The following is a 12264-nucleotide window of genomic DNA, read 5'->3' as shown; positions in this document are numbered from 1 at the left end:
CAAAAGGCCTCTTCATGAAAAAGAACAATCAGATAGGAGGGTCAGACGTGGGAGTGAGGGGCTGATAGCCGGGGCTCGGAGGATGGGTCTGTAGGGGAGCTTCCTGCCTGTTCGCCCGGGAGACGTCCAGCCGAGCTCACTTCAGGCCGCCGCGCCCCAACACACACACCACGCACATCACAAACACACCACACACACACCACACACATCACAAACACACCACACACATCACAAACATACCACATATACACCACACACATCACAAACACACCACACACATCACAAACATACCACACATACACCAAATATCATAAACACACCTCACACACACCACACAACACACATTACCAACACACCAGACATCGTAAACACACTAAAGACACCAAGTTCACCAAACATCGCAAGCACACACTAAACACACTAAACATCGCAAGCACACCACACACATCACAAAACAGACCACACACACCAAACATCACAAACACACCGAACATCATAAACACAGTAGTCACTAACCACATACCAACCAAACCAAACACACCAAATACTGGACTAACATTTCTGTGCATTCCCATCATTTAGAAATTAAATGGGGTGTGTATGAGTTGGCTGTGTTTTGGGGTGTTGGGTTGGGGGGTCGCCTTGAGATGTGATCGTTCATGCATTCTGTGGGTAGGAGAGGGCTTGTAACTTTCCCCTGCATCAGGAGAGATGGTCTTACGAGATTCACCCACCTTATGCGCTCACTCACCACACACACACACACACACACACACACACACACACACACACACACACACACACACACACACACACACATACACTCTCTCTGAGCTCAATTTGTACACACACACACACACACACACACACACACACACACACACACTAAACACACTCTGAGCTTGATTTACGCACACACACAGACACAGACACAGTCATAGAAACACACACACACACAAACACACACACACACACACACACACACACACACACACACACACACACACACACACACACACCAGTACTGTATGTTGATGGGCAGCTAAGTAAACAAAAGCACGCTGCCCCACCCTTGTCAGGCCTGACTACCATTATCTCCTTGTCTCTGTGTGTGTGTGTGTGTGGGTGCGTGTGTGTGTGTGAGTGTGTGAGTGTACGTGTGTTAATGCAAGAGGTTATCTGTGTGAAAGGTTACTCTTTGAGACAGAGGAATATTACTAAGTGGGAATGGAGCAACACTGAAGCATTTCTACTCATTTAAAAAAAATATATCTGTCACACAGCGAGTCATGTGTGCACACAGGGAGGGCATAAACACATGCTTTTAAAAATAAAATAAAGTTGAATCTAATCTAAACCCATTTTGGATTATTTCGGCAGATCAAAAATACCTGACAACTTGCCACAGTTTAGTCTGGCCTGATGCCAATTCCTAAAGATAAAGTTCACGGAGTCACACTACAAAATGCCACGTACAGTAACAGCTTAAAAAAGCTAAAAAGTAAAATGTCAGAGAGAGTGAGGAACTGACCTCGGTTTTGATCCTCTTTGGAGAGGGCTCGTCTCCACAGCGAGATCTGAGGAAGGGGGAGGGGGGGAGAGAGAGAGAGAGAGAGAGAGAGAGAGAGGCTGTTAGTCTGGATGCAGGAATGAGAGACAGCAGCAAGTATGAGGGAATGTAGCTTGACATTGTCACCTGCTCATATGAAAACATCTCGCTCCAGTTTAGGGTGCTTTGAATAAGACACATATACAAACTCTCTCTGTCTTTCAAACACACACACACACACACACACACACACACACACACACACATACAATGAAGATAACTGCTGACAAATCAAAATTACGTATTATAAAATTCAATTTTACAACCTTATTCTGATCATGATCTAAAAAGCTTTCAGCTAGGTTTGTTTCAGGTTTCTGATTTGGCAAGGCGTAAAAAACTACCGTTGTGTAAAAAGAACTAGCCCAGTGATTTGCCAAACCTGTAGTTTCTGGCATGCGAACAGAGCAGTACACACACACACAAAAAAAAATCTGGATCTGTAGACAGAATCTTTGCTGTAGGTGTGACCGTGATAGTGCACCTTACAGAGGTTAACAAACACCAAAGTGGAATTTTCCATCCCCTCAGGTTGCCAGCCTGGTAATCCAGGAAGCACCTGTGAGGAGCCTGCTACCTTTTTTCTTTTTCTTCTTCACAGAGCCAATTTCGAGAGTCGTACTGAGCCTGTCTATGTGATCCGCGTGAGGGGGAGGGCAGAGGAAGCCTCCTCAGACACAAGCTCATTACTCCTCACACAGAGAGCCACAGAGAGAAAGAGAGAGAGAGAGAGAGAGAGAGAGAGAGAAGTAAGAGAGAGAGAGCGAGAGACATATCGAAGGGATTGAGAAATAGAGGAGAAAGGTGGAAAGGTAAAAAGGAGAGAGTGAAGAAGAGAGATAGCAGGAGTTAGAAAGTGTGAGAGAGAGGGGGGGTGTGGGAGAGAGAGAGAGAGAGAGAGAGAGAGAGGGAGAGAGAGAGAGAGAGAGATGCTCCCAGGCTCTCAGTCAGCTCTAGCTGGAGCTTTAAATAGACTGTCAAGAACCAGACCCTGAGCCCAGACCCTGGATCGTCTCGACACATTTTTAAAAGTCTCGCCTCGTTTATCGCCTCGGGCACGAAACCATGAGCTGCCGGCGGACTCACGCCGAGCGAACTCTCCTGTACAGGAGCAGCTGCTGCTGATGTTACTACTCCATGTCCGCTCGACCCGCAACACGCTCTCTCAGTTTCACACAGACTTGAGGGTGGCTCTTTCGAAAGGAGTCATTACAGCGAGAGCATCTGTGTACACCGTGGAATATCAACCACGTCCCTCCCTCCCTCCCTCCCTCCCCTCATCTCTCTCTCCCTCCCTCTCTCTCCCTCCCTCTCTCCCCTCATCTCTCTCTCCCTCCCTCTTTCCCCTCATCTCTCTCTCCCTCCCTCTCTCCCCTCATCTCTCTCTCCCTCCCTCCCTCCCCTCATCTCTCTCTCCCCTCATCTCTCCTTCCCTCTCCTCATCTATTTCTGAGCACAGGACGTGACAGACAGATAAAAAAATTCAATGCCATGATTCACCCCCCCCCCCCCCCCGTACACTATCACGACAAAAGCCCTCTTCAAACAGAAAAGACACTGGACAGTGGTGGAGAGGCCACACTCATTAAAGCGTGTGGCGTGCTGAGAGAGGGAGGCGGTACGTGTGGCTCTATCTGGAGAACTGGCCTTTGTGACTCAGGCAAGGGACTCTGGCGGTCAGTTAGAGCTTGTTAAAAAAAACAAACGCCAAAGGAGAGGCTAACACAAGGTGACGTGTGGTCATCGTGACTGAAGCAGAGCTGGACGATTATAGGTGATGGGGATGCCACAGGCATGTGCTTGTGTCTGATTGTAAAGTTGTCCTGTGATACACACACCACTTTAAGACTATTACGGTATACAACTACATCACTGTATTGAATGGAACATTTCACTAAGTCGGAATCACTTCAAATGAAATTCTCTGTGAAATGGACGAAATCTTCCACAAAGAGAATTCTACAGATATTTCATTGATGATATGACCACATTAAAGCTGAAACCCCTTTTTTGACGTATCAAGAATGACATTACCTCAAGATAAAATCATCAAGCCAACCACTGAGGTTTCCTTTTTCGCTGATTGCAACTTCAGTGACCTCTATCATTGAGAACTGCGTTAAGGAGCTGGGAATCTCCCTGCTTGAGCTGAACACTTACTTGCTCGTCCTGTACGTGTATTTGTAGGTGACCTCTCGAGAGATCTGGCGCGCCAGGCCGAAGAGCTCATCTCGGCGGGTCAGCAGAGCCACGTCCTTCATGCAGAGCTGGGCAGCAGCCTCGTTCACGGTCAGCTACAGCAGGAGAGAGGGCATTCTGTGAGACATTTCATCGTAACAAGGTCGCAAAAACACATAAAAAGTGTTTGTATAATAAACTAAATGCTCAATTAGCTTTAAGTAGCCAATGCACACACCACAACTAACATATAAGTCAAAACTGATGTTTAATTAAAGGACACACCTCATTTCATTTAACAACACAGCCAAACTTGTCCTATACACTATGTACCTAACCTGTCCAGTAAGTAACCTAACCTGTCCAACCTAACCTGTCCAGTAACCTAACCTGTCCAGTAAGTAAGTACTTAACCTAACCTGTCCAGTAACCTAACCTTAACCTAACCTGTCCAGTAAGAAAGTATTCCTACTTAACCTAACCTGTCCAGTAAGTAACCTAACCTGTCCAACCTAACCTGTCCAGTAACCTAACCTTAACCTAACCTGTCCAGTAAGTAAGTACTTAACCTAACCTGTCCAGTAACCTAACCTGTCCAGTTTATACAGCTCCATTGTGCCATGTGACCTTCGCTCTCATTCTAAGATGTTGCCTCATTCTTTCCTCCTTTGCCCTCTTGCATCTTCGCTCCCTCTTTCCTCTCACCTCATGAAGCGTCAGGTGTTTGCCGTCCTTCCTCTTGGAGTCGAAGCGGCCGTAGATGGCGCTGTACTTGCGGATCTCCTCCTCGCGGCGCGGGTCCTCCTCGGCCATGTCAAAGATGTGTCCGATCATCTTGGCCAGTTTCTTGTTGCCCTTCAGCTGTTCCTTGACCTCGGCGGGGTCGCCGCGCGGCTGCAGCCCCGACGCCATGCGCTCCACGCACTCCGTCACCGACTGCACGGCCGCCGCGTCCAGCGCCTCCAGGCCGCCGTCGCGTGGCGACGACGGTGACCCGAGCTCGGCCGGCGACAGGCTCTGCTCGCTCTCGCCGCCGCCGCTGACGCTGCTGCCGAAGTGACCGACCCAGAACCGGGGCTCGGCGCCGCTCTGGAGAGGGGACGCCGTGGTGGCGCCCGAGCTGCCGTTGCCGGTTTCCTGTCCGCCCTTACCGGCCTCCCCGCTGGCCGCGGCGGCCGCGCCGCACTTGGGCGTCTTGACGTGGGGCTCACCGGCGCGGGGCAGCGGCGGGAGTGGGCTCGGCGATCCCTCGGGCAGCTTGTAGACGGGGATGCTGCAGACGGGCAGCGTGGCCAGCGGCTGGTTGAAGAGCGCCGGGTTGGTCACCCAGTCGCGCAGCGCCTTCTGAAGACGCCGGACGTGCAGCGGCTTGCTGGCCATGCCCACCAGCGCCATGATCTCCAGGAACTCCTCCTCGCCGGCCTCGCACAGCTGCTGCACGTCGTCGCCGCCCTGCTGGATGAAGGCGTCGTAGTAGCACAGCAGGTTGGCCCGCTGCAGGATTCGGTAGAGCTGCAACTCCCCGAGAGTCCTGGGTAAAGTCGCCGCCATACCTGCCCAGAGGAAAGGACGAACAAAGAGAGTGCGAGTGTGTGAGGAGAATGGAACAAGACAAAGTGCAGATCACAGGTGCAGGGCCATGGAATTCTCTACGAATGCTTTTCATTAACGTTCTAACGGCGTTACTAAAAAGCGTTGAAAGGAGAAGAGCTGCAACTCCCCAACAGGACAGAGTTAAGTCGCCACCATATCCGATGAAGGGTTTTGAGGGGGTGAGAAAACGGAGCAAAACTGGGTGTGAGGTTGTGGGGAGAGAATGATAGAGAAACCCTTTTCAACCTAATCCTTAAGTCCACAATTACTACAGCAGTGCTGTTACAGGTCTTTTGGATCTCAATGTTGGAAAAAGAAAGAAACTGAGGAAGAAAGGAGTCCTTGTCCTCAACCTGACTCAGTTTAAGAACCAGAACTGTTCCGGCCGGCTAACTGAATGTGAGAGGTAGGAGTGGGGAAGAGGGGAAACCAAAAAGTGATTTGTAAATACCAACAGATGTGTAGAGAAAACTAAACCCCAGGTCAGGAATCACCTTTTTCTTTACATTTCAAGCAGCCTGATACCATGACAAAGATACAAGGTTTTTGAAACATTAGATTCACAGAGAGGTGCACAGATGTGCATAATTACAGAGCGCCCGACTAAACCTTCGACAACAGCAGCAACAACAACCACTCGACACACCAGAGACATGGCTCCCATCCCAGCCCTGCGGTGGAACCCAGGACCAAGATATGAGATGGGAGGAGATAGAGAGAGAGGACAAGAGGGAGAGACAGAGAGAGAGAGAGCGAGAGAGAGAGAAAGAAAGAGAGAGGGAGGGATAAAGAGAAGGTAGAGAGAAGGAAAGGAGTGGAGCCTGGGCCTGCACATGAGCTAGGACAAGAGAGAGAGGGAGTATGAGAAAGAGGGAGATGGGGGAGGAGAGCAAGAGGGAGAGAAAGAGAGAGTGACATGGAGAGCGAGAGAGATAGGAAGAGAGAGGGAGAGAGTGAGGGAGGGAGAAGGAAGCAGAGACAAGGAGAGTGAGTAAGTGAGGGAGGGAGAGAGAGAGTGAGAGAAGCAGAGGGAGGAAAAAAGAGAGAGAGTGAGGGAGGGAGGGAGAGAGAGAGAGAGAGAGAGGGAGAGGGGTCTATGGAGTGTCCTGGAGCGCTGGGAGAGCCACATACCACACTCCACCTCTGCTCTGGCCGTAGGTGGGCCGTCTCTCTGCACAGGCTCCATTTGTCTCTGCCCTGGAACGGTCCCTCATCTCCTGAGCAGGAGGAGGAGAGGAGGAGAGGAAGAGAGGAGGAGAGGAAGAGAGGAGCAGAGGAAGGGAAGAGCGAGGGGGGGGGGGGGGTTGGAATCCGGATCCCCAACAAAGAGGGATAAAAGATGTGAGGTGGTGGGTGGAGGCATGGAGGCGAGGAAGGGGTAGTGGGTGGTGGTGTGTAGGTGGAGGTGGAGCTGGAGTGGGGAGGAGAGGGGAAGGGAGAAGGGGTAAATTGGAAAAAAAGGGGGGGGGGGTTACTGTGTGGGCTGGGGAGATGTGTGGAGGTTGGGTAAGGGGGGGGGGTCAGGATATCACACTGTGAGGAAGAGATGTTGCATATCAAATGCATTCATCCCAAGTGCTCAAAATCCAGACAACCTCTGCAAGCTCTAAAGTAGTGGTCTATAACGTTCCACGACTTTATCCTTCACATGAGTATGAAGCCAGAGGTGCGACAAACACAACTGACACACACACACGGTAAACAAATCTCTAACGCTACTGCTGTCCCCTCTGCCTTCCCAGAATGCCGTACAGCAGGCTATTCCACCTCATCAGCAGTCATGCGCCAGACTGCCAGGCCGCGCTGACACATGGCGCTTGGGTGCTTGGCACCCTGGTAAGGCGGGCGCCGCAAATCTCATAGCAGGAGATGGCAGCATGCCCCAGCTAGGCCTTCCATTCACTCGCTTCCATTTGCTGAGAGAATCTTGAATTTTTTTAATGTAGTTTTTGTTTTTGTTGTTGTTGTTGTTGTTCTTCAAAAACACTCTTCATTTATGTACAGCTTGGGTGTTTCGCTGAAGAAGGAAAAAGTCTCAAGAGATTGATTGTTTATGTCAAATCACACAAATCACTTACACAAAATATGTCTGAAAAAAAAAAAAAACCTTCAGGAGTGATGTGGTAATGAGGAATGTTTCCTCCGCCTCAAAATGCAATCTCCCCTGGCAGCACCTGGTGGCACCTCCATTCCTCACTCCCTAACCAGCATGCCAGCTTTTCAGGGGGAGGGTTTGTCTTTCTCTATGAGCCTCACCCCTCCCATTCTTCCCCCATCTATCCCTCTCTCTCTCTCTCTCTCTCTCTATCCCCCCCTCTCTCTCCCTCTTTATCTCTCTCCCTGACTCTCTCGGTTTCTCTCTCCCTAGCCCTCCCACCCTCCACCTTCGTCCGTGCGCACGACTCGGGAGGCTCCCTGCATTTTTTCCGTTCATCCGGGCAGGGCAGGACATGTTCCTTCTCTCACTCACGCACATCCACACCTACCCCTGCGCAAATGGTGCGTGCCTGTGTGTGTGTGGTGTGTGTGTGTGTGTGTGTGTGTGTGTGTGTGTGCGTGTGGTGTGTGTGCGTGTGTTCTATGTGGGGTAGTGGCCCGCACATTCTCTCTCCCCACTCCCTCTAAGGCTTATGTAACACTTAGGTTCCGCTTAATTAAGATGCTTCCGCATGGTGGTGGGGGCGGCACTCACCTGCGTCAGGTGTGCTAATCTGTCGGGGTGGAGACAGTGACCTTCATACAGGCTAAGCATACACACCCACCTGAGAGCATGCTTATCAACTAGGTCACATAAGCATCTAGTCTACCTCAAGAGTCTAAACCCACCCCAATAATGACGTATTATAAACCATGTATTACCACACTGTGCGTATTACACAATGCCGTTTTGATATCGCATTGTATTTTAAGTCGTTTTTGTCCTTTTATGAACTACAAGCCACTGCATTTTAGTTCCGTTTCAGTATCACACGATACATTTATCTAGGTTCAAAGACAGATAACATTGACAAAACCATGACCACTTAATGACCGTGAAAACCATGACCAGCCAAGGTCTCGGGAACTATGATGAAACTCAAGTTCAAGAATGGTAGCTTCTGACAAGCTGGGCAGCCGTGGCCTACTGGTTAGCCTTCGGACCTGAAACCGGAGGGTTGCCGGTTCGAACCCCGACCAGTAGGAAGCGGCTGAATTGCCCTTGAGCAAGGCACCTAACCCCTCACTGCTCCCCGAGCACCGCTGTTGTTGCAGGCAGCTCACTGCGCCGGGATTAGTGTGTGCTTCACCTCACTGTGTGTACACTGTGTGCTGTGTGTGTTTCACTAATTCACGGATTGGGATAAATGCAGAGACCAAATTTCCCTCACGGGATCAAAAGAGTATATACTTATACTTATACTTATACAATGACACCACTTGAAAGTGACACACCAGCTAATGACCTAGACATTCAGATGGCTGAAGGAAGTGAGTGGTGGCCACTGCATGGAAACAAAACTGCTCAGCAGACAAATGGAAACACACAGAGACACACACACAAACACACACACACATATTCAATAAATGGCATCATAACAATAAGTCAACCCTTGGGACACATCAAAGCTGTTAACCACAGGCCAGGGACCACATCAGGCCTGTTTCTCAGTCGCCAGCCTCACCAGGAGAGAATGAGTAGCATCAGTACCCGGCAGAGAGAGAGAGAGAGAGGGAGAGAGACAGAGAGAGAGGGAGAGAGAGAGACAGAGAGAGAGGGAGAGAGAGAGAGAGAGACCCATGAGAAGGGTGTGCCAACCCTGCACTCCAGTGGATAGGTAGGGGACGCGGCCTGGGAGGAGGGTTGCTCGTTGAAAGCCCATTCAGAGAGTGGTGTGGAGGGCACTTGTGCTGCAATTTCACCGGCATGCACTCACCAGTTCCCTCTCTTTTCTCTTTTTCTCGTTCTCTCTCTCTCTCTCTCTCTCCCTCTCACCCTGTCTCTCCCACTATACAATCCTCTCCCCCACTCCTCTTTTACTCTCTCGTTCTCTCCCTCACTCTCGGGCAGCAGTGGGAAGCTACGGAGCCAGTCCTCCACTTTACACTGCTTCTGAAAGCACTTCTGTGTGTGTGTGTGTGTGTGTGTGCACTCACATTGCGTAATGGCACGGCCCTTATCAATTTTAATGAATAATATAGGAGCAGAAGCACTCAAGCAGTGAGGGGAAACCATGGCAATGGCAGCTTTCAAGTTGCCCATGCTGACATTTAGGATTTGATTCAGGAAAGCATCAAATACATTTGAATGTCATTTTAGGTAAAGTCGGGTGAAGTGAAGACTTACACTATTTGTGCACAGGAACATTTAACTATATTTGGAATTCAAATGCAAACATATAATTGTCTCTACAGAAAGTGAGTGCAAGTCTGATTCCCAAAAATGAAAGTGTACAGTGAATGTGTATATTGACACTCCAGAGCCTAAACTGTAGTGAGCGCAGACATAAATCAATATTGCTGTTCTGACACCATGGCTCAATAATACTGCAAGTAGTGCAAGATATGCACAAGTGTGACTGCACACACATTTTGATCAAAATGTGCACTGTATCCAGTGGCTTTGCTATTGCTGTAGAGGCATGCCACAATGACTTTTCATCAGTGCAAAACACATTATTTATTCAGTCATTAGAATGTATGAAACTGCTTGAATTTTCTCTCTTGCTATGAAAAGCAAATGGTTGTCCAAACTCCATCCAAAGCAGTGGTTTTGTTTGCATGACCAAGCCTGTATTTTGGTTTACAGAAGTCATCCATCAACTCATCCAAGCCTCCAATAAGCAAACATTACCATTGTTTTCTTCGAGGATGACAATGCATTGCTCGTCTGGCATTGTAACGCAGACCAACAACCAGACAGGGTGTAAAATCAGAAAGTGAAAAATCAGCAAAAGTGTTTTTATTTATGTGTTCAGTCTACCTGTACACGCAATCCTGAATGAAACGTTTTTTTTTTTTATTGGGAGGGACAGGGCAACACTTCGGAGCTTACAAATCAGTATACACCATACACAAGATATCACAGCAGCGTTCATACATACAACTTCGTTTCAAGCTGATCAACAAAACATAACCTCCAACAATTCTGTGGCCACACAAAACTTTTCCTAAAAAAACGCAGCAGGAGGCTACCGTCCATAGATCATCTATTACATTATTACGCAGCTGCCATTACCTAATTAATCTGTTCGTTCTTATACGTTGTAGATAAACCCGTGAATTTCAAGTCAACAAGAGTAGCCCGACCAAATGAAGAATGGAACCATGCTTTAGTTTGGATCACTAGGCTAGTACTAAGCAGCCGGACAACGTGTGCTGTAAACTTCTAAATGACTTCCACCGGGACAAATATCATGTATAACCCAAGAGAGCAATTTCCTGCACAACAGAAAAGAATCAACACATAAAAGAGAAGAAAAAGCAAAGGATGCTGTCTTTACACAGCTGCCGAACGACGCCCACCGGTGCTTCGCCTGCGCCTGGGATTCAGTAACCGATTCTCCCACACGGAGAGTCAAATTCCGTGAATTTACGTGCACGGCTGAACTGAACTTGCTTTATCGGGAAGCACATGGATAACCAAAACACCCAGCTAAACTTTTCGGCGCGCATAACTGCAATTCAAGAAAACAAATGTGCAGTAAGGGTTTGGAAATTGCAAAAAATATCTTACCAGCGATTTTTGTTGTCAGACTCCTTGTTTTTAATTGAGTTCAAATAGTTGTGTGTCTGGTGTCAAGTCACAAGATTATTGTCCTGTCAGTTCAAGTGACGCTTTCTTACGCGTCCTGATAGAAGGGGAGATGATGTGAACCACGCGCGCAACCTTGACAAATCAACGGGCGGCGCTCATGCAGACGTTGTTCCGCTCTTTGCCATTGAGTCGCCGGAGACTCCTTACAGTCGAAAGAAATTGTCTTCAGACTTAATACTAAGAACCTGTAGTTGACTGTTCGCCGTTTCCTCCCCTACTGCTAGAATTGGGATATTCCGCGCTTGCTACATTGCTCTCTCACTCCCACGCGGCAGCGTGACGCAGATCCTGGCGTGGGCGGCTGCGGGGCGTGGGAGGCTGCTGCATGGAATACCAAGCATCATATCACAGAAGCGGCAGTGGCCAACGGGGAGGCAAACTCCAGCGCCTTGCGCCCGCCACACACGTAACCAGCCATTTAAAAACGGCCCGCTGACCTTTCCGAATACACACCTCGCGAACTCATTAGCATCGAACTGTGGCGTGAATTCCTCTGGCGCACTCCCACACCTGTGCCTGGCCCTCCCACTCGCCGCCTAGACGTATTTGGATTTCAAAGCGAACATATCCGCACTCTGCACAGTTTTTTCTCCTTCTTAAACTCTTCCTCACTCTCTCTCTTCCTCTCTCTTGCATATCTGTCTCCAGATAGTCTTGTTTATTGTCTCAAAAGTGGATTTCCACCTTGTTTAGCTATTCTCACACTTCCTGTTTTGGAAAAGCTTGGTTTTCTCATATAAATGTTGGTTACTCCCACGCGCACTCCACCCTCGTGCCCCGTGCCCCAGCCAGTGTACTGGGTTGTGTATTTCTCCCTTCCTTCCCTCCATATTCACAACATTAATTTCGTGTGTACACACTAACATGACGTATATACTCTGTGCATTGTACACTGGTTGTGCAATTGATTTCTTTTCACACAGTTTCAGCAGTTTTACTTTGATGAGATACGTACTTTGGTGTGTGGAAAAGTTTACTTTATCAAAAGGATAAATCCTACTTTTAACCACTTGCTACAAATAGCGTATAGCAAAATATATCACTGTAACATTGCTTGAAAAAAGGCGTCAAAGCCTTGCAACACTAACGT

At 48.7% G+C, this 12264-nt stretch overlaps 1 protein-coding gene across 2 annotated transcripts in view; it reads right to left on the bottom strand.

The window, feature by feature from the left end:
* The window catches only part of nab1b (NGFI-A binding protein 1b (EGR1 binding protein 1)), a 23466-nt gene extending 11868 nt beyond the window's left edge, over positions 1-11598 (bottom strand). Inside the window, exons 1-5 of one of the 2 annotated variants that reach the window (XM_076263263.1) lie at positions 11094-11598; positions 6512-6791; positions 4493-5340; positions 3770-3903; positions 1532-1577 (exon numbers count right to left, since the gene is read on the bottom strand). In XM_076263263.1, the coding sequence (XP_076119378.1) occupies positions 1532-1577; positions 3770-3903; positions 4493-5340; positions 6512-6566 (1083 nt within the window). In that variant the 5' untranslated portion in view covers positions 6567-6791; positions 11094-11598. The remainder of the gene's footprint in view (positions 1-1531; positions 1578-3769; positions 3904-4492; positions 5341-6511; positions 6792-11093) is intronic. The other variant, XM_076263264.1, reaches the window with a different exon arrangement.
* Between the last annotated feature and the right edge of the window lie 666 nt (positions 11599-12264).

The sequence above is a fragment of the Alosa pseudoharengus genome, unplaced genomic scaffold (genome assembly GCF_046254945.1).
Source record: "Alosa pseudoharengus isolate Yale_2024_CS ecotype anadromous, Long Island Sound unplaced genomic scaffold, YU_APseudo_1.1 YU_APseudo_1.1_scf_3, whole genome shotgun sequence".
Taxonomy (NCBI): Eukaryota; Metazoa; Chordata; class Actinopteri; order Clupeiformes; family Clupeidae; genus Alosa; species Alosa pseudoharengus.
The sequence above is the reverse complement of the archived record's forward strand: the minus strand, read 5'-3'. Positions and strand labels throughout refer to the sequence as shown.